Here is a 23171-nt window from a genome sequence, read left to right on the forward strand (position 1 = left end):
AGAAAAAAAATGTCGCATGGTCTTGTGTTTTAGAATTCACAATTCACATATTATATTATTATTATTATATTATTACTCATTATAAAATGTACCAGCGATACATTATGATACATCTAAATCTTCTTTATAATTATAAAATAATAACAAATTAACAAAAATGTCGATTAACCCCTTTTGTCATCAATTAGGACCCTATAGATTTCTACATTGCATTAGTGCAACCATTGATATAATATGATCGGATCATAAAGAGTGGTGGTTGATGGTCGCGGTGATGGCGACTCTACTGTCACAAGGAGTGTAAGAGATTTAAAACATAGAGGCCAATGAGACTCTGTGGCAAACGTCACTTAATACTTAATAACTATTACCAATATTTCTTAATTTAAGCAACCCAATGCCCCTATGCCCTATGGACTATTATTATGGTGATGAAACATTGCTATTTTTATAACTATGGAAAATTGGAACTGTGTACACTACACAGATATTTTTAAAGATGACTAATTTAACGAGTAGGATGTATTTTATCATTACCATATTATTAGTAAACAATATTCTGTTTATAAAAACAAAAATACGAATTTGAATTGAAATCAATTGTTTTTATATTATTCTGTAGACACAGTTTGTGTTTGTATATAGAATACAACTAGGTACCTACACTCGTATAATGTATAAATAAATATTGAACGAAAAATATAGGTACCTACCTAAAATTCAGTAAAATATAATCACAGTATAATATTATTATAAAAACGATAACATCAAGAAATGCAAAACATGAATTTCACATTTAAATTCTATGACAAATCAATCGTCTAGTTTAAATGAAAAAATAGTCTCTTACGCTACGCAGATTGCAGATTATACTGATTCCACTGGTAAAAAATGCATTTTTCATTCTATATGACTTGAAGTAAATCTGTGTCAAAACAGAGCTAAAACGGTATGATGCATATTATAATAAATAATAATACTATGATATTATATTTTTAGTAAAAAACTAATTTAGCATTTGGAAATTTAAACTTTAAACGTAAAGATTAATATTAGTACACTATACATAAGTAGTGATTAAAACCAGTTTTGAAATATATTACTAATACTAAGTATATAGCAGATTTGCATATAATATAATATATTATATTATGTTATTCGTAGTGGAACATAATATATATATATATACATATTATGTTATTCGTGGAACAAATCTTTATCAATAATTGGAGTAGTTTTTTATCACGACGAAATGGTTTTTTTTTTTTAATGTTACACGATATTTAAGCGACGAGTCACTGATTGAGATGCTCGAGGAGCACATGCGTAAACCGAACAGCTGTCGCACATTTATCACGAATCCAAACAAAATTAAATTGCGTATTATGTTTATGTAATGTCCATGATATTGGTGTATGTTTTATCATGCTAAACTGTTACTTATATCAATATCACGGTTGAGCGATCGAGCGTCTCGAGCTTGTGTATAGTTGTATCGTTATTCATTATTATATTACGCTAATAACTAATAATACAGGCCACAACAATCAAATACCACACACGACTGGACACAAGACTAGGAAAAGAGATTTAAATTTTTGGATCCGCTAGTTACCAGACTTATATGTATGTAATATTGTTTTTGTTAAGTTATTGTTGTGTATTTCATGCATTTGGATTTGTGTTGAGTGTTATAAATGCGGATCAATGACCATGGCTCATATTATATATATATATATGTGTATAAATACATTTCGAAATGATTCTGAATAAAATAGTATCGATAGCCAATGATGGATGGTTGGGGGGGGGGTGTATGTTACTTGTCTTGCTAATTTTTCAAAGTGTTTGGACAGTTTTTAGTATCTAGTAAAAACTCTGGTTTTATACCTTAAACATTGAACCATTTTGACTAAACAGTTGATTTGTAGATGAATAAATTACAGCTATTTTATTTCAAAAAAATTTAACGTTATGTGTATACCTTGAATCTTCTTCAAAAGCCCACCAGTACGTTTTATCTGCAGTGTCCGGACACTGCGTCTAGCATAGTGCTCAAATTGGAGGAAGACGCAGGCGGACGGAGTCCTCTTTCATTTTTTCATAGATTTCAGCGTCCCCTTCATTTTATTAAACGAGGAAAAATACTAGCTTTATAGTACCTTACTATATGTGCAATGGGTATGGAGAATGAAGTCCACAACGGGTTACTTTACAATTTATCTGCTATGGAACTTTTTTTTCTGAACTAAAACCAACATCCGTCCTCAATTTTTTTTCCAATTCTTTGAGCACTGGTCTAGCATCAACTACTCGTCCAGATATGGTTAGTGTTATGACATTGTACTGTTATACTTTTTGACTCTGCAGGGAAAATATATCTTAAGGATAGGTATCTACAATGTATAGTTCATTGCAGAGTAACATGACATCTGGTATCTAGTTTAAAACGTTTGGACACTCATCTCTCTCTTACAATCAATAATATTGTTATATAATGTAAATGTTCAGTAGTCATTGATCATTAGATCTCAATTACGTATTAATTCTAAGTATTTCTGAAAATTGTCTTTCTGCTGCTATATTTTAAATTGAAATAACCACAATTCCCATTTTTTTTTTCTATTAAATTAAAATAAATACTGATTTTAAATTTCTCAGTTCTTCATAAACAAAAATAATATCTACCTAATAATATTTTGTTCAATATTATTTTTACTACCAATTTCAACTATATTATTATTTATTCTATTGTGGTTTTGGTAGATTCTTCTCCATGTAAATTTTTTAAGTACCACATTTTTGTTACCTATAATATGCAAAATGTGAGTAAAAATTGGGTAGGCCGAATCTAGTTGTAAATACTGTCATTGAATTATTACAATCATTAAACATCATTATAAAGATATTAGTATATTAAAACATGTAAAATAATAATATAGATATTTTATATATTCTAATAATTTATTAAAATACTTACTATTTACACATCTTACATATTTTATTAAATGTTTAATAATCTGCATATCATAATTATCATAATGTTTCTCAATTTTAAATTACTTATAAATCTGGTCCCTTGTTGTGATAATGATTGTTATAGTTTAGAAATATTTCATTTTATTTTGTTTCTTATTATATGCATAATTATATGTAAAACAAAATAAATATTCTATGAATAGAATTTATATTCCTATTTATAAGATTTGTTCTGTTTATTTATTTTGTAGTTAACTAACATACAGGTTAGTTTTATCATTCCAATAATATAAATATAATATTTCTATGCATGATATAGGTAACTTGCAGACTATATTCAGCCCATTTATAATTTTTTTCAATCTATATTGCAATTTGCAATTTCTATTTTTAAATTTTTATAAAGAAAAAACTTGCTTTTTGGATTATGGTATTTTTATTTTTTAAATAAGTTTTTAGATTCTGAGCAGAGATATGAATAACATGTACTTATTTTACAATGATCTGGGTTTATTTTTTGGTTTGTGTACTACACAATAAGTAATTAATAAAATTCTTTAATTTTCATTTTAAGAGTGGTTTTGGATCTAGTTTGTACTTTAGAGGGGTCAACATTAAAAATTCTCAGTACTTTTTTTTATAATTAAGAAAAATAAACAAAAATTAAGGAAAAACAGGAATTTTTTGCAAATTCAATATTATTAAAATAATTTTTTTGTAACCATGGTTACAATATTTAGACAGCCTTTGCTTAGAATTGTATCATTGAATTCAAATTAAACAAAATCCATTATAGTGATTCACTCAATAACTAGTTTCAATCAATACCTAGTGTACAGCCGAGTTGTATCCACATGGCATTTACCTACATTTTCGGTGAGTTGAGTTGCCCATTCCTAGTATAGGTATTTTAATGATTTTTTGAGGATAAGACTTATTAATACTAATTAAGTGAAGTATTTGTTATTCTAATATCTTTAATATTCTCTACAATGTTTAAAAAACCATAATTTTTTTAAAAAAATTATCAGCTTTTAGATAATAAAACAATTTTAAAATAACCTTTTAATTGTGATGGTAAAAAGAATAAAATAAAAGAATAAAAGTTTTTTGAAGAATGTAACTATGTAAGTCACATAGATGTATGTGATTGAATATGACATTCTTGTTCATACTATTAGCCCGATTAGGTATGCAATTCATACAATTTGTCAGATCAACACACTAATTTTTACTTATATGTTTATATGCCAAGTTCTTAAAATTAATAAACATATAAATGCTTAATTTTATCAGCTAATTTATTATGAGTCACTAAAATTGTTTTCACATTTAAATTTATTTAATTGATAGTCAGGTAACATTAAAATAATTATTTGTGCTAAATTTCCCATTAAGATTGGCGTTAAATTAACCCATATGTTAGTTAACTGTCAATTAAATCAAATTTAACAAGTTATTGTAATAATTTCTTCTAATGTGATAAAATAATTTATTTTAACTAAATAATATTAATTTGACTGAAGCGTCTGAAGCTTATAAATTGAATGTATTTAGATAATAATGAATAAATTAACTTTATCAAGTATGATAACTGTTCATAATTGACTATTTAAGTTAGTCAAAAAGAGATACCAATATATTATGTTTTTTTTTATATTCTCGTTTTATATAATTCCTAAGAAATGGCAGTATTCCTACAACCATTGAAACAAATAAAGAATTAAACCTTTTGCAATTTTAAATTTCTTTATAAGCATTTTAAGTTTTAATTATGATATAAATACTTATATATTACAGTAAATAAACTAAACTAATGAACAATCTTACATCAAATTGTCAACCTTATAGTCAAAAAATAACAATTTTTATGAAAAACTACAAACTAATTTTTTAATTGTTTATTTTACATTTGAATTTTACTTATAAAAAAAAATATTTACTGTATTTTAAACAATATATATACATACATATTTATACTGTAAGAACTCTCAAGGAACCTTGTGTTAACTTATTGAATTTTATTCTCAAACAAAAATTTCATCATACATAAATATTGATAAGCTAAAAATTTCAAATATTTATAAATAGAGCAAAAACTTTTATTATATTTTGAAAATTATTCATATCTAATGCTAACATGATATATGAATGTTTTGAATTTTGATATTTTTTATTTATATCTGTTTTATGGTCCTCAATAAAAAAAAAAACTATCTTTTCTGAATTCTTCGAACTTGCTGTATGATGTGCATTATATATATATATTATAATAATATTATTATAGGTACTCTGCACTTCTGTGTATACACTAATTGTTGTAACGCAAACGGCGTAATATTATAGTTTTACCTACAGTTTTTACTTCGGTCGTACAATATTATGATTATTGTTATTATCATCGCCGTCTGTAAAATATATTGCAATCATGCAGTACCCCGTTGTTCATCGGGTCATGACAAGTATAAGTACCTATGCGTTACGCGTATATAATATACATATATTTATTGTACATACTATATAGGTACTTATTTAGTATTTGTCGTTCGCATCGATTATCCTGATGTATTATTGGTAGGTACTAGATACATACATTGTTATTATGTATTGTTTAAATATTAAAACAAGGTATAATACCTGCGGTAGTCTATGCGTATAAAATACGTACAATCTTATATTTGTATATATCTATATGTTAGTATGTTACGCCGCGTAATGCTTATTGAGACGCGACTCAAAAATCAGTTCAGTGGATGCCTAATAATTATAATCTGAATATGTATAATTGTTAATAAGTTCTCCCTTGAAATCGTTTCTTCGAAAACTATAATATTATATTTTTAATTTACATTTATTATAATTTGTAATGCATACTTAGGTACTACGGAATATAAGAATTGGTATCAAAATGTTCTGATGGGCTTATAAAAAAATCTCTGTTGATAATAAATTCATGGTATGGTCGAAAATGTTATAGCAAGTGGTATCTACTAACAATGGATTTGTTGAAATATATAGGTAATAACCTGTCTGTAATGTACCTACAACTATCAAACATAATTTAATGTCAAAATATTATAATACATAATGCAATATTTAATTATTCAATACCTATTATCTAATATATTTTTTAGGTTTAAAATTTAACTTATTGCAAATATTAATATTTAATGTTATATAGCAATTATTTACATTAAATATATTTTTTCAACGTCTTACTTTAAGTTGTAACAAAATGCAACCTAATGTAACAATGTTAATTTTATTATTTTGAGTATTTATCTGCAACCTATCGTTGATGTTTATATCAAATAATTTAAAAGTACTTTTGTCTTAGGTACTATATTTTAACTATTTCAAGTACTTAAATGTTACTATTGGTATTAAATACTTAAATTGTTATTTTCGGGTGGTTTATTTTATTTTATTTTCGGTATTGATTTCGTTAATGTAAATCGTGTTCATTAGAATCATTATTAGTAGGTCTGGGATTTCGATGCACTTTGCATTTTTTTCTGAAGCTTTCTATATGATGCTCGTTTTGTTATAAATATGTTTTAGGTATTTTTAAATTGGAATAAGAAATTTTATTTTGCATTTTTTCACAATTTTTGATTTTAAGGTCATTTTTCTAATTTTTTATGGAATTTTATAGGTTTTTAAGCCATTTTTGGTGTTTTAAGGATTACAGATTATAGATTTATAATATAAAATATTTATATGCTAACAATATATGAAAGGGAGCTTTTTTATCTACAAAAACTTATTAGCGGACAACAGGAGAGCATTTCTATTTAAAAACCTGAAACACGTTCTCGCGATTCAGTGTAACAATAAAGAATAATTATTTATTTATTATTTTATTATAAATATATGAAGTAAAATAAAATATTTATGTACATGTAATGTAATTTTTTTAAATTTTATGCTATTTTAAATAAATTTTGAAGACATTTTTTTAATGCATTTTTCTTGATTTTTAAGGACATTAAAATCCCAGCCCTAATTATTAGATAGTTAAGTTTTATTTTGGATTTCTATACTAAAAATAGTGGATGGACATTTCAAACAAATATAAGTATGACTACCTAGTCAAACTACACGACTATTCCAATATTACAATTGTAACGTTCAACTTACGCATACCAGTGTGGCAGTATATACTATACTGTATTGTACCTATAGTATATTAGGTATAATAGTTATTTAAGAATATCAATATTTTAACCCATTCCGTAGTACTCATATTATTGTTATCAACAAATAATAAATATCAGTTACGGTTGAATGCAGTTTTCTAGCATACTGCCGTATAATATTATATTATTACGTAATCGTTTTGTATAGGTAGTGAATATATATTATATAATTTAAAAAACAAATTTTTACACCTCCTGCGGGCTCATCAGGCCGGGTTTGAAATCGAATTATACACGATGCGTACTCATAGCTAGAGAACACGAAAGGCGGAGACTTCGCCCGTCACTCGATCGCCACGTGCATGCATATACACACGTACTTAATAAATATATATATAATATGTGCATTCGGATCTTGCAGTATCATCTATCTATTGCTCCGCGGTTATAACTTAAAACACGCGCGTACATATAGCAGGCAAGCGCGTATATACTATGTAATATGTATGTATGTATATAGCATGGTATGTTTGTGCGCCAACTATTGTTTAATTCAAAATTATATTATAGAACGGTCACTGCGCGGCGGGGCACACGGATGTCGGGTAGGGGACCGTAGTGCGGCGAGGGGATGCGTAACCGGCGTGCTGCGAGTAGATGCCTATAGGTATACTATTTTATAATAGCGGTACCTACGGCGCGGGCAATAGACGAATATTCCAGCGGTGAGGCGGCAGGTAGATAGGTAGGAAGACACGGAGGAAAAAAAAACCATGAAATGTTTTTAAATAATAATGATAGTAATATATTATGCTTAGGCCTATGTAACGCACTACGGACGCGGTGAACATGAATGCATTATTATTTTCGTCATTATCGCTTGTGCGACTGTTTCGTGTAGACGTGCGTGGTACATGGGGATATTGTAGTGTAGTTACCCACCAACTAGTATAATATATTTCTGGCAGTAGAGTTGCAATAGTACATTTCATACGGGTATTCATACTATTTCATTCCTAATACATTATAGTTTTCTGGGGAGCATTAGATTTTACCATATTTTTTAATAATAGCTAGGTAGCGTTAAAAAATATTCTACACATCTGTATATATTCTTGCGGTTGCGGCGACAACACCATGTTCAACTCTCATCAGATAGAGGAAAATTTTGAAACACTCAAGGATGTGAGTCGCGTGTATTATTTTAAGTGTTATTATGTATTTTTATATTTAAACCAACTTTTATATAAACGATTACTCGCAAATATAACTATGAATATAATATTATCTATATAATCGTATATTTTATCAATTGCACGACGATATAATATTATATACCTACCTACCTAATAAACTGATGCTTAAAATAATATATTATTATTTTTTTATAGTTGTTCACCACCATGAGCCAAGCCATAGAGCAACTCGAACAACAACAGTCCAAATTGGAAAAGGACAATAAAAGGCTCAATGAAACTAACGATAAATTGCTAGAAATTACCAAGAAACAGAGATTGATGGTAGGCACTTCGGATGAATCAAGAGGTAAGACGCCGTAAGTCTTAAACGAGTTAACAAAAAACATTGTTGAATTTCGAAGAGTTGCAACATGTATTCTACTAACTACTATTATAATATAATATATTCGTATATTAGGCCGGTAGGGGGGATTCTCCGATTTCATAAATATACCCCCACATAAAGCATATTTACTATATTATATTGTTGGCTATATTCTTACATGGAATAAAATTACCATTTCTTTAAATAAAAAAAATCTTAGTGATATGTTTTATTTTATATAGTTGGTAATTGGTTTAATATTTTTTCATGTTTATAGTATCAATAAATATTTTATAAAATAATGATTTCAGTATACTGTGGTCTTGTCAATATCTATTTTATAATTATTTATTATTAGGATTATTTAAAAAAATAATAATAAAACTACAAAAGAAATAGAAATATTTTATAATATATAACAAATAAAAAAACTTTCTGATAATTTTGCAAAACTCAATAATTATAATTTTAGAAAATTTATTTTCATATGAATATTATATATATTTACCATTTTATAATTGTACCTAATTGATCATGGCCCATAGGTATCATTGTCTAATATAACAAGTCTAGTTACTATAGTATATAGCTAATGTTTTGAACTTCAGGGTTCAGTATAGATAGGTATTTTAGTTTATTTTATTTTTTTTTGTTTAACATTTACGAAAATATCATATTATATCTTAACATCTACAAAAAATTATTTTATTGCTATATTTTAATATATTAGAAAAATTAACTGTTTTTTTTTTTTTTTTTACTAGTGTGAATTCTATTTAATTCAACATATAATATAAAGGAAATTCATTTATTACTAATTAAATTTTTTAATTTTATACATCACTATTTGATAATTTTATAATTTATTATGCAAAACTTATGATTGATAATTAATTTTTTTCACAAATAAAATTAACTCAATACATAAAATTGAATTAGCGAATGTAAAAAAATAATTTATACAAAATTTAAATATTGATAATTTAATCTAATTACTATTCACTTTTTTCTTAAATAAATTGATAACTAAAAGACTTTCATTAAATTGTAGGTTTATCTTCAGAAGATATAACTAACCAATACCGAGTATCACTCTATAAGAAGCTTGCCGATCTTGAAAATCATTTATTGCAAAATCAAACAGCATTCACTGACGACTTTAATTTTGATGAAGTAAGTTAAGCATGCACATTGCACAATATATATATATTTTTATAATCTTTATATTAATCTTTTGTCCATTTCTATTTTAGAAGGATGCTAAGCAAATGTTGAAATTGAAAGTTCAAATTCACTCATTATTAGAGGAAAACCAATCATTGAAAGATCAGCTTTCAGATTTCCAGAATTTGCATGATCGGGTATCTATATTATATTTATTTATTTATATACTAAAAATTAAAACTCAAATTTACTATTGTATGACAGTTTGATATGAATGAAATACCAAAAATGTGTAGTGTATTTTTTGAGACATTTTTTTTATTAATAATACGTAATACCTATTATTATGTGTTCTCTATTTTATTAAATTTTATATTAAGGATAATCTATTTTTACTCTGTTATTTTTAGCATTACAATTAACTCTGATCTATTATATAATTTAAATATTATTTGGGCAAAATTATATTAATTTTGAAGGATGTTATGAGTATTTAAAGTTTTATAAAACTATATCATTTCTTAATACATTACTACAATTATTATAACCAATATAAATTTAATTTTTAATTCAAGTTTTATATGACTAATTAATATGTTTAAATAGATTATGTCTGAAATCCGATCAAAGAAGAATGCTAATAGCACCAGTCAACAGCAAGAAAATAATGCAACAAACGCCTCTTCTACTGCTACTGGACCACTTGACAAAAACGATGTGCAACCACTTCAGGTGAACGTTATTGATAGTGATGTAGACGAATTAAAGGATAAGTAAAAAAAAGTGTTCAAAGTATGATAAGATTATTTTAAAGCTATAAGAGTAGCTTTATATTCAATTAAAAATTTATTTTCTTTTTAGTCATTAGAATACTTATAAAAAATAAAATATATTCATTATATTAATTTATAAAAATTTACTTACATTATATTCACTAGAATTACATTTTTTTTTATTTATGAGTTTCTTTACTTAATTAAAGTAGTCGATTTGGACTGTTAGTACCTAAGTAAAATAAGTTGTACTTTTTTTTTTAAGTTTTTTTTTTTATTGCTCCATGTTTGAATATATTAAATGTATTTTTAATTACCTTTTGTATCAAACATTGAATTTATTAATGATTAATTAAATTTTTGATTGATTAAAATTAACACAAATCATCAATATTATTTATCATGTATAGGAAGAAATCTGTGCAAAAAGCAAATTACTCTGTTTCACAAACCTACCATGAAACAAATAATACTAAATTCATAGTTAAATTTAATAAGTTAAACTAATTTAAGTACATTACAATATTAGATCATGGTAAAAAAGGTTCAGTATTGGCTGGTTTCATTTATATTATTTCTATGAGATGTGAGTAATAGTCTCTAATAATTTTTGTAATTGACCAGAATTGTGTAGTTGTTAATATTTTTCTCTTTAATATTATATTAGACATTTCTTTGAGCTTTATTATATTATTATGAAAAAATAGTTTTGAGTATCTACAAATATAATACAAATAATAATAGTTTTTAAAATAATATTTCAGACAACATTTTTGGTGAAACTGATAGCTCCATTAGTTACCTTTTTGAATGAAAAACTTCAGTTTTAGAAATTGATAATTAAAGTTATGTTTTATCATAAAATCAAAGTTGTAAGTTTTTAATACATAATAAATTTTAATTTATGTTCTTACACATTGCCAATATTTTCTCAATTAGTAATTTTAAATTTTAATAAAACTAAACATTAAATTAAAATATCAGTGTTACATTGATCCATTTGGTCCTGGTGATCTATATGTATTGTGTAATCAACAAAAAAAAAATATTTGTATAATATGTTATTAAAATCGTTTTTAACTTAATATCAAATTATGATGAATGGTAGTAACATTTTATCAAATAACAAAATCATTAAAATTGATTATCATTTATTGATTATAATATAGTATAAATGTATGTAAAAAATATATTACTGGGTAATACAAACAAATCTTAGTTATCTTATAAATTAATAATACATTAAAATAGTGGTATACATGAACATTTAAACATAATATGGAATTATTTAACATAACATGTATCTTAAATTTTTAGAATAATATTTAAATATTTAATACTGAATAGTTTTAACTTAATTATTGTTTCTTCAAAATAATATAAAGGTAATAATTTAATACAAAAAAAAAAAATTATACATTTTAATAAAAGTAAATATTAAAACCTAAAAATAGTATATTTATGTAAATCCGATTATTTAACTATCAAATATTATATCATATGTTATTAACAAACATTGCAATTATTTTTTGTTAAGTTATGTCACTATATATTTAGACAGTACAATTTATAACAATTGTCGATCGATAATAATTATCAGGGTTATAAATGTTTATTTTTAAATGATATGTTTCTGTGAATGAAATATATTTTTTTTATTTAATTCTAAACAATATAAAAAAGTATAAGTTAATAGAATCAGATTATAATGTCAACTTCTAGACTTAATGAACACAAATTGTACATTATTACATTATTATTTTAACGCAAATTACAATATTGATAATTTGGCAAATATTTAATGGTAAAAAAAATCATGTATTAGTATGAAAATTGGATGACAATTATTAAATCATAAAGATGTCTTGTTAAAAAAATCAGTCTTCAGAATGCATTGTTTTTTTAAGTTATGATGAGATTCACAATAATTAATAATATTAAATATTGGTATAAATTGGACAAATCATAAATATAACATGGTTTAAAAAAAGAACTCTAGCTTATTAACATATAATAAAAGTAATAAAATAAAACTAATGAATTAATATAATTAAAATTAACCTTTTTATTATTGATATGTGCAAAGTTTAACATGTAAACTAAAAATGTAAAATACAAATAATTCATACTACTTTATTGATGCAATATGAAGTAACTAAAGTTATCATTTTATGATTGTTATCCAAAAATATTTTTTGTTACACCATTGTTTGTAAGAATAATCAATATGTCTAATTTACAATTAAAGTAAACAAATTACATAACATTGTGTAAAACAAATTTCATACGTAAAACTGATAAAATGTAGAAGCTATGTTAATCCATCATCAATTCAAAGTGCACAGATCCTCTGTTGACACCGTTTTTTTTATGTACAATATTTTTTGCCCATGCTTTGCACAAAATATTGATTACAATGCTTTCTAAATTCAAGAAAAAAAAAATTATTAAAAACAATAAATACATTGATTCATAAATACACTCACTTGCTGGACTTTTGAAATGAATTGCAACCAAAGGGCTTAGGTATCCTTCAGAATTTTCAAATGGGAAGAAGTAACCAGGAAATCCAGGAATTGGCCAATATGCCATCGGCCCAATGAGTTCTTTGTCAGACACAGTTTCTCCCTCACATGATACCCATACAGTTCTTAACTGAAAGCAAATTAAAAGATTTGTGTCAAAATATTGATTTTATTTTATTTTATAAAAAATAAATAAATTATCATTTATTTATAGTATTATATTATTATATTACTACATATAATCAATGATAATATTAAGCTTGTATAAGTCAACACATAATTGAATGATTATTTATTTATACTATTAAAGTATTTCATACTTTATTATGACCTATACTTTCTATTAATACTTTAAAGTACATATCAAAAATATTTACCTTTTCTGGATTTGTTATTTCTTTAATATGATCTTTTAAACTTTTCGGCATATCGTGGGGTAAGTCATTTGGATCATCATAGAATATAGGATTCCAACCATAAATCTAGAAAATATTATTTTGAATTTTTGTTGTATACATTTATTATAATATGGTAATAAATAAATTTACTTGAACCTATTTTAACCTAATCTAACGCTGAAAAAGTATATAATATAGTGTTTTGCACAGAGAATTCTAAATTTTTGGACTATTCTACTATTTTAACTATTAAATTCCTTACTTTATTTAGCTTAAGAAAAATACAAGGTCCTTGACGATGAAAATTGAATCGATTTTCTTCTGTACAAGAATTGAATGCTTTCACATCAATATCACAGACCTTTCCTTTACCAGGTGGTTTATCGTAGTCACAAGTTGCAATATTTTGACCTCTTCCTGGTGTCAAACCTGGTTTCTTGTACACTTAACCGTATAAAAATAAAAATAAAATTAATAGATGTATAAAAACGTATTCAGTAAAAATAATTTTACCATCTAAAAATTTAACGAGTCTTTCGGTCCATATCGAATAATCTTGAACAGATTTACTATTTATATGAATTAAAGTGCTATGAGTTTCGTTAGACATAGGTCTAAATCCCAAACCTATAAAATACATAAATAATAAAATATTAATATTTTAGTATTTAGTTTGAATAACTTTGATTTTTGTACCTGGATTTGTTCCAATTAGTGAATGTTCAAGTTGTCTTGTCGGAGTACGTGGATCAAGAGTTTGGAAGAAAAACCACAAAACTACTCCAAACATAGCAACAAGTGATAAATAAAATGCTGTATAATATAATCCAATTTTGGCTAAAATGTAAAAAAAAGAACAATGAAAATTATTTATTTAATTTTAAATGATAATCAAATTATTTTAATATGTGAATTATTAAAAAATATACAGAACATGTCAAAAATTGTATCAAAGTTAATAATTATCAGCAGAAAATGTTTTGTTGAATTATTTTAATTGATATAAATATATAATATGATTTATACCAGGTGTAACCAACCCATGGCCCACAAAAGTATACCAACTGACCTATGACCATTTTATAAAACTTAGACATTTTTATAGGTATAAATAAAAATAAAAATTGTATTTTAATAAGCTTTTAAAAATTATAAAATATCTTACAATTTTTTAATTATCATTAAAAACATAGTATTCAGTATCAATTTTGCGCTTTTTATTTTAAGATATTTTAATAACTAAAATTTAATTTATTAGTTTTTGCAAACAAGAAATGTGAACCTGCAGTTTTTAATGACAAAAAAAAACTAGTGACTAGCATGTAAATATTCAGTACTTTAAACACACATGATTAGAGACATAAGTTTGATAAATGAACAAAAATAATATTATATCTATTGTATATTTTATCAAAATGAATAAAATAAAACCGTGAAATATGCCCGCAGTATAAATGTAAAATTGAAATGTGGCCCGCAAGTTGAAAAAGGTTGGGCACACCTGATTTATATGGTCTAATAATTTTCCAGTAACATTTTTTACAATAAGTAATAAATTATGTTTTACTGTCCATATTTAAAATAGAATTTATTTTTCTATTTCTTAAAATAAATCTTTTTTAAATTAAGTATGTACAATAGAGCGCCGATTATTCGCACTAATTAGGACTAAAGGGGGTGCGAATAATCGATTTTTGTGGATAATCAAACAATCATAAAAAATTTTAAAATAAAGTTAAAAACTAATTTAATAGATATAATATAAAAAGTATAATAAAAATATATATAATGTAGTTATTTAAAATAATAATCAATTTTTTTTTGCTAATTTTAAGATTATGTATAAACATATTACCTACATTGGAGTGAGCCATAGTAGATAATAAGATAATTCACATTTCAATATATGTATACAATAAAAGAAACATAACAAATGATAAAACTAAATTAAATTAAACTAAAAATAAATTTGTACACAAAAATTTTGTAGTGCGGATAATTGACATGCAGATAATCGACGCTCCACTGATTAATAGAAATCATAACATTTTTATTTCATTATCATTTATTTACGGTTAGACTGCAAATTGGACTACTGTTTACGTTTCAATTTAATTGTTGTACATCATTGAACTGTTTAGAATACTATTCTAAATTAAAGGAAACATTAACAGGGTATTAATTAACAAACTATGTTTGCTAATTTATTTTAAATTTTACTGGTTTTGTTCATCAATTTCTGTATTTTATCTGTTCCATTTAAAATTAATGACTCATTAATTTCCATGTTTAGTATATCACTTTTAAATTACATATTATCATCCAGATACAATTCATGCATTCAACTTTAAAACCTATCAAATCTTAATTACTCAATAACAGGATTTCAATTGTTTATACGAGCCAAACACAAAAGTGAACCAAACATTTCACATATAGACATATATAACACATTTTAATCAATTAAACAGATCAATATCATCTTATTGAACAATAAACTAGCAAACCAATTATGTAAGGCAAAAAAAACGTAAAAGGCATCTTCTGCGGAAAGAAAAGACTACTCTTACCCCAACTGGACGGTGTGCGACCAAATATTTCTCCAGTATCTTTGTCGTAGGCATACAACACAAACCTCTTGGACAGTGGCAATTTGCGTTTGTCCGTGTCAAAGCCGATGAACGTTGTTTTGCTGCCGTAGTTCATTTTCGTATCCTCGATGAGCATACCAAAATACCAAAAAAAGCCTAATGAAGAGACTCGTTTAAAGAAAAATGCCTATCGACGAATAGTCACTGTTTCAGCGTCCCGCCGATAACGACAGGTAAAAAGTAAACACAAAATAATAAAAATAATGATAATAATTTTAATTTGTATAATTTGCTTTAAAGAAAACTCGTTCAGACCAGCGAAAACGCAACTAACGCACTTGCTGACCCGCCCAAAATCGTTTTGTTCACGATCACCGCACCAATTACCGATAAATGATAATAACAACAACAAGTAATTATTGCCGTTACTATCATCTTGGAGGTGCGGCCGGCGATCGCGTTTAATGCTACACGTCACTACGTCACCAATAGCTAGCACAAAATGTTCACCTATAGCGACTTAGCGAGTAGCAAGTATTGTTTTTCGAAAAAAAAATCCCCAGTATAACAATAAAAATTAACCTATTTCTGATTAATTATTAATAATTTTTATGGTAAAATAAAATATTTTTTTAATGGTATCCAAATACGTACAATGCTACTATATAAATATATAATATAATATAATGGGTACCTACCTACTAAATTGCATAAGACGACTACGAGTTGTTTCCCAATTGTCGAATTGGTTCCCGGGTTGTCTACAGGTAACATGCGAATTGGTTCCCGCAAGCTTTTTCATGATAATACGATCTTGTTAAATTAACTTTTCAATAAATTATTATGATATTATATTCAAGAGCCGACAATTTCCTTCCCATTTTATACAGACTTAGGACGATTCTAATAGAATTAGTATAGATGTATAAAATATTTCATACCTACCTCAAGCAATATCTAGAATACCTAGGTGTGGTGTAATGGTTAAAAGTGTTGCTTAGTATAATATATTCATTCAAAAGCGTCAAGAAAAATTAACAGAAAAACGAAAACTTTTTCGCAAAATCAAATCGATTTTTTTATTTTGCTGTAACTCAAAAAATAAATCATTGTATATACTTAAAATTTTCACCAATTGTTTATATTAGCGTTATTTATTTACGATTAAATGTTTAATATATTTTGACTTTTTTAAGCTATTTATTGACTAGTTAAATTTTTACTTTTTTTTTTTGAAATGCCTATAAAATAATTTGGCTTCGGCATTCCAAAAAGTTATTAAAATTTAATATAAGGTTTATTATAAGTTGTACTTATCGTAGTAAAAAAAAAAATAAAAAATCGTTAGTCATAATTTTTGATTATAAGCATTTAAAGTTAAAATGTTTACAAAATATGTCAAAATCGTGAACATTTGCAAGGAATTTTGAAGTTGAAAATTTATAAAATTGTTGTGATATATAGTTTAACCTAAGGTTGAAAAACCACTACAAGGTTCTCCATAACTTTTTCTTCAAATAATTGTATAACAAAATTCTAGCGTCAATATAGAAAAAAAGTTATGAGCGTATGAAATTTGATTTTTTACGAAATCGCGTAAAATAATGATATATTACAATTTAAATATAGTTAATAACTAATTATATAATATATTCTAGAGTCTAGACTAACAAATCATCTCCATTCAGAATCGTTTTTCATGTACAGTAATACCTGTCATTGCATTCAAATTTAACACACCCATTATAGTGACCTACTCTATCCATATCTACTATACAGCAGAGCGATACTCACTTATTCCCACCCTTTTTTTTTCTTACATCTATAATAATAATTAAATGAAACTAAATAATTACTACTAGATACAACTAGATATAACATTATATTTATAAACTCTTCCAGACATTGTAAGAGGTCCGTCAGCCTGGCACTCCGAATTCAAAATTTCGACCTCAAACCTTTTAAGATAATTAGTATCTAATTTTTAACAATTTGTAACGCAAAAATTAGAATTTGTAACCCAAAAATTACCCCCGAAATTGGTGTTTTCAAAGTTTTTTTCATCGTAAGACCTAATAACATAATATTATAATAGATTATTGATTTGTAAATATTTTATAACAGTTGTATACTGATAAGTGATAAGCAATTTTATTTGGGAACCAATTCGTACAATTTATTTGACCCGTAAACCAATTCCACATTACTTTAAATAATATACCTACATAATATACTATTACTATTCTTAAAAATTGTCAATGTTTAATTTAATGAGCTCGTCGTATATTACTGCTTATCACATTCATCCAAATTATTTGTTTTATTATTTATGAATTTATTATATTTTAAAATATTATTGAATTATTTTACATTATTGTATATTTTTATTTTGATTAATTTTTATAGGTATTGAAGCTTTTTTTTATTTCCATAGTAATCGCTTAAAAATACATTTAATTTTCAGCGTATGTCTGTCTTAAATCGTAATAGATGTCTACCTGTAGGCTATAGCTGTCATTTTGCGTATTATCCATCGGGTACTAAAAAAATAAAAACTAATTTTATTATAATACCTACAAAAGCTTGCAAAACTATATCTTGTTAGTTTACCCAATGATCTTAATTTTGTAAGAAGAGAATCATTCACAAAATTTTTTCCCCTCGTACTACATCCTTTTGAGAATATGTTTACATATTCCTTTACAACATTATTAGATTAGTCTTTAAAAGTTTAAAGTATCAAAATTACAAAATCATTGTTTCAAATTGTATACAACAATTGTTAGATAAAAATAAAATAAGAAGTTTGGTTTATAAACTGATTGGTGGGTACTTATTTTTCAAATAACAATTAAACCTCGATCAATATTTATAAAACAAGTTCTAAACAATAATTTCATTTATTAGCGATGTATTTAATAACTTAAATGACAAAATTATTTATATTGTATTAGGTACTTATAATTTTCTATTTATATGTAACATTAATAATGACGCATCGTAGGCTATATAAAAGTCAAGATTCACGATAAAAATGTTGTAGTTCCCAGACAGTGATTCGTCGGCTAAAGATCACCAATAGACAATAATTCAAATAATACACAGTATGCACACACAGAATTTAATATTATATAGGTACATCGAAAATTTAAAATTATAATAAGACAAAATAAAGTAGATTATTCAGCTGTTTGGATGGGAGTGGGAAATGTTTCACATTACCTATTTAAAAATTCAATTCTATCATCATATTTGTATCATATAAAATACAATTTGTGTATCTGAATATCTGACTGTCATAATTATATAGGTATAGGTACCTAATAATAATAATTTTGTGTTTCTTTGTATCAAGTCACTAAAAAATCGATGTGGTGAAAAATTAATATATTGTAAATTTATGGTTTTTTTAAATATATTAAATATTTTATTTATTGTAATCATTGTATGAAACTGTGAAAAAATTAAAAAAATAACTTTCTAAGCTACCTAATTTTATTCAATTTTCTAAAATTGAAAAAAGCTTCAGTTAATTTTTATTCACCTAAAAATGATAACGAAAAATAAAACACCGCTCATAATATAAAATTAGATTGTTAACAGCTATTCATGAATATATTATAAATACTTTAAAACTTAGTATTTCTTATTTTTGGATTAATTATTTTTATTTTCGTTTGGTTTACGTTCAGTAATAAAATAAAATATATCTACATTCTATGGACCTATGGTAATAACTATAATGAGTATAATTATTTAAACATTGACAACTTTTAGACTGTGGTGTATCCGATGATATATTGCTATTTATTTCTGTATATTATATTATTTATATTGCATCTTTTTAAACAGTTGTAGGTAATTTCTAATTACACATATTAATGTATTATATTTTGAACAAAACATTTTTAATAAAATACAGTAAATGCTAATGAACTCATTTACTTATAACAAACTAACAAACGTTTATTAAATTAAAAACTACTCTGTTACAAGTTTTAACGGCATTGTTGTTGTAACTGTATCATTGTTTTCGAGATAGATATATAATTATTATATTTGCTTAGTTAATAAATTTTAAATGTTTTAATAAGGTTTAACCACACTAGATTCAGCTGTTTACAATAACTGTTTACTTATCTCACGGTTACAAGATATTATAACTGATCATAATACTATATAGTTACACAACAAACGTTATATCGACACATTTTCAACAATATAATATTTTTAAAAGCGCTTAAATTTTTAATTTTTTTTAAAAAAATTCCCCGAAGAAAAACAATATGAATGAATATGAACGAGTTAACATGATGGAAGATAATCGTTGGACAAATATTTTGAAATGTGATATTATGGAAAATATTACACAATTGGGAGATGCAGAGCATCGTGATCGTTTATCTGCATTGGACGCCAAATTGCTAAATGAAAATATTTATCTTCATAACATAAAAAAAAATATTGGGAAATATTATGAACAATTTAAAGAAGCGAATGAAGAATTTAAAGATTTAATTTTATCAGATGCTAAAAGTAAGATTTTGATGGAAAGATACAGACACTTACATCCAGATAAAATAAAATCGAGCATAAATAATTCTATACACACAATTAATATTATATCAAATGCACGAGTTGAGCAATTTAAAATAGCATTAAAAAATTTGGAGAATGTACAAAAACATACAATCCCACAGAAAAGTAAACAGGGACATATAAAAAAAAAAAAAATGGAAGCAACAATGGGAAAAATTGTAAACAAAGTTAAGAAAATTGCATTGGTTGACTTTACAAAAAGAAAGACTAAAAACATGGTAATTGATGTTAAACAAAATTTAATCAAGTATGATACAGTGATAGAACAATTACAAACCGACGCTAAAGCAATGGCTATGGTCATTATGAAAGAAATTGAAACTGGTACAAACTTTAACGAAGACTCGGTGAATTTTATTAAAAGTTATTTTGCCGAGAAGGACGCAAAAGAAAGATTTATCAGTAAAAACACGTCTTACATAGACAAATTAAATTCTATTATGGATTCAATGGAACATAGTAGGTAAATTTACTAAATTTTATTAAATAGCGTATGTACGATTTTAAAATCAACTGCAATCGAGAATTTTATGAATAGAAAATACAGTATTACAAAATTCAATTTAATGTAATTTTATTTTTTATTTTTGTAAAATACCATTTGAAAATTAAATTTATTTTTTAATAATTAAATGATTATAGTCACTGATCGCTATCAAATAAATTAGTTATTAGTCACTAAATTTATTATTTTATTTAGAAAGACATTAATGCGAGAGAAACCACCTACACAAATCGCAGAAACATTTTATTCGGAACTTCCATGGACAACTGATACATCTGACGAAACATCAGCTCCAGAAAATTTAATTTCTGAAAATGAAAAAAAAAAAAAAAAAAAAATAACGATAATAGTTGGTGTAATAATATTTCACAATTTGGAATAATGTATTATGCCGATCAAGATGAAAAAATTAAATTTTTGGACAATTTAAAAAATAATATAGAAGTTTCATCATTCGACTATAAGTTTCCTGAAAATATTCTTGATTATACAACTCTTAGTGATGTTCAACCAACAAACGATGAGTTAGCTGCTAATTACATATTAAAACAATCAGAATCTAATAATTTAAAAGATTTAATAAAACATATCGAGTGCACTAAAATTGATTTAAAAAACTTAAGCAAGTTAACTACTTTAAGAAAAACTTTACGGAATTTATTATTCACGGAAAGGTTACATAAAGAAGAAACTATAGATAACTTGAATCTTTTGACAATCAAAGATATTGAATTTACTAAACAAGTAGAGATTTTTAAAACCTTCATTGACGAGCAACATAAAAAGATGTCTGATGTTGACCAAATCAAAACACATTATTTAAAATTGTTTAATAATTTGTATTTTTATGTTGACAATATTAAAATTATACTCAAAAAACTGAATGTAATGTGTTTCATTGTATTTAAACATATAAAATATTTAATAGTATAATACTTTCGATATTTTTAGGTTACAGTTGACGATAATAAACAACTATCATTTATCAAAATGAATCTTACCTCACAAGAAAATACATTAGATACTGCCACTGAGGAATTTTTGAAATTAATAGAAGAAATAAAATCTATGATTGGAGTGATTGATGGAAAATTTCGTTGGTGTAATTTAATAATTCCGGATGAATTTGATTCCAAACAATTGAATTTTGCACGTGCGATGTATGTGTATAAAGTTCAAGAATACATACAAGCAGATTTAATGAAAAGACAATTGAAATTTTCGCTTTTATTAAAAAAAAATAAATCGACAGAAATGCCAAAAAAATCGGGAGAAGACATCTTAACTAGAGACGATATGAAAAGACAAGCTGAACTAATTGTAAAACATTTCAATGAAAAGGACACAGATAGTTCAAAAAATAAAAGAAAACCAATTTCTTTCAGAAAAAGTTTTATATAGTTTGACGTAATAAATCAAAATTAATGATCTTTGAATATGCAAATAAATAACAATTTTAAGCTTAAGAGGCCGCTACACCAGCATTTGTTTTCTCTGTCTATCTCCCACATAATGTAGGAACAAAGATACTCCGAATATTTTCACGATTACGACTCTTTGGTTCAGTTTAGGCAAAAGCACCTATACTATGTATTTTATAAAGAAGAGTATTTCCTGTGCATTGACCGGATAGATTTTTAATATTTACAATTTTAAATTAATAAATACCTATACATATTAATCATCATTAATTGATATATTATATATTTGTTAACCAATGATTAAAGTAATGCTGAGAAATATAATTTACTGAATTATGAAGAATTATCTTTATCTTAATAGTTAATATAAATTGTAATCAATTAAAGACTTTCTGTGTGGTGATGGGCATTGATAGCTTTAATTTAAGGTTTTGGAAAAATAGGACTTTAGAAGAAATGTCGTCTGAAACAAAATGTTGTCTATTAACAAAATATCTGTTCTATCTTATCTGTT

The 23171-nt window shown here is 25.2% G+C and overlaps 3 protein-coding genes across 4 annotated transcripts; 2 read left to right on the forward strand and 1 right to left on the reverse strand.

Annotated features, from left to right (window-relative positions):
• The first annotated feature begins 1433 nt into the window (after positions 1–1433).
• LOC113556428 lies at positions 1434–10875 on the forward strand. Of its 2 annotated transcripts, XM_026961363.2 has the most exons (6): positions 1434–1626; positions 8192–8303; positions 8510–8663; positions 9733–9854; positions 9935–10042; positions 10452–10875. In XM_026961363.2, the coding sequence occupies exons 2-6, from the start codon at positions 8256–8258 to the stop codon at positions 10620–10622; spliced, it is 603 nt and encodes a 200-aa protein (XP_026817164.1). In that variant the 5' UTR covers positions 1434–1626; positions 8192–8255; the 3' UTR covers positions 10623–10875. The 2 variants fall into 2 exon arrangements, with proteins under 2 accessions (XP_026817164.1, XP_026817165.1); XM_026961364.2 differs by lacking the exon at positions 8192–8303 and having other exon boundaries at positions 1435–1626; positions 10452–10859.
• A 1810-nt stretch (positions 10876–12685) lies between these two features.
• On the reverse strand, positions 12686–16496 carry LOC113555982 (sodium/potassium-transporting ATPase subunit beta-2-like). Its single transcript, XM_026960645.2, has 7 exons — positions 16112–16496; positions 14238–14378; positions 14055–14168; positions 13804–13985; positions 13521–13625; positions 13105–13273; positions 12686–13041 (listed from the first exon to the last, which is right to left on the reverse strand). Exons 1-7 carry the CDS (start codon positions 16266–16268, stop codon positions 12935–12937), a joined length of 975 nt encoding a protein of 324 aa, XP_026816446.1. The 5' UTR covers positions 16269–16496; the 3' UTR covers positions 12686–12934.
• Positions 16497–20418: 3922 nt separating this feature from the next.
• On the forward strand, positions 20419–22637 carry LOC113557535. Its single transcript, XM_026963109.2, is given in 4 exon segments — positions 20419–21194; positions 21432–21540; positions 21543–22121; positions 22188–22637. Coding segments are annotated over 4 exon segments (1914 nt in total).
• The last annotated feature ends 534 nt before the right edge of the window (positions 22638–23171 follow it).

Source organism: Rhopalosiphum maidis, chromosome 3, assembly GCF_003676215.2.
Source record: "Rhopalosiphum maidis isolate BTI-1 chromosome 3, ASM367621v3, whole genome shotgun sequence".
NCBI lineage: Eukaryota > Metazoa > Arthropoda > Insecta > Hemiptera > Aphididae > Rhopalosiphum > Rhopalosiphum maidis.

Bases quoted from the DNA above. Each gene is read 5' to 3' on its own strand.
- LOC113556428 (XM_026961363.2), top strand. From the start codon at position 8,256: ATGTTCAACTCTCATCAGATAGAGGAAAATTTTGAAACACTCAAGGAT. The intron at 9,855-9,934 runs GTAAGTTAAGCA...TTTCTATTTTAG, and splicing joins ACGACTTTAATTTTGATGAA to AAGGATGCTAAGCAAATGTT. The intron at 10,043-10,451 runs GTATCTATATTA...ATGTTTAAATAG, and splicing joins TCCAGAATTTGCATGATCGG to ATTATGTCTGAAATCCGATC.
- LOC113555982 (XM_026960645.2), bottom strand. From the start codon at position 16,268: ATGCTCATCGAGGATACGAAAATGAACTACGGCAGCAAAACAACGTTC. The intron at 14,379-16,111 runs GTAAGAGTAGTC...TTTACATTTTAG, and splicing joins TCGCACACCGTCCAGTTGGG to CCAAAATTGGATTATATTAT. The intron at 13,626-13,803 runs GTAAGGAATTTA...AATATTTTCTAG, and splicing joins TTTTTCTTAAGCTAAATAAA to ATTTATGGTTGGAATCCTAT.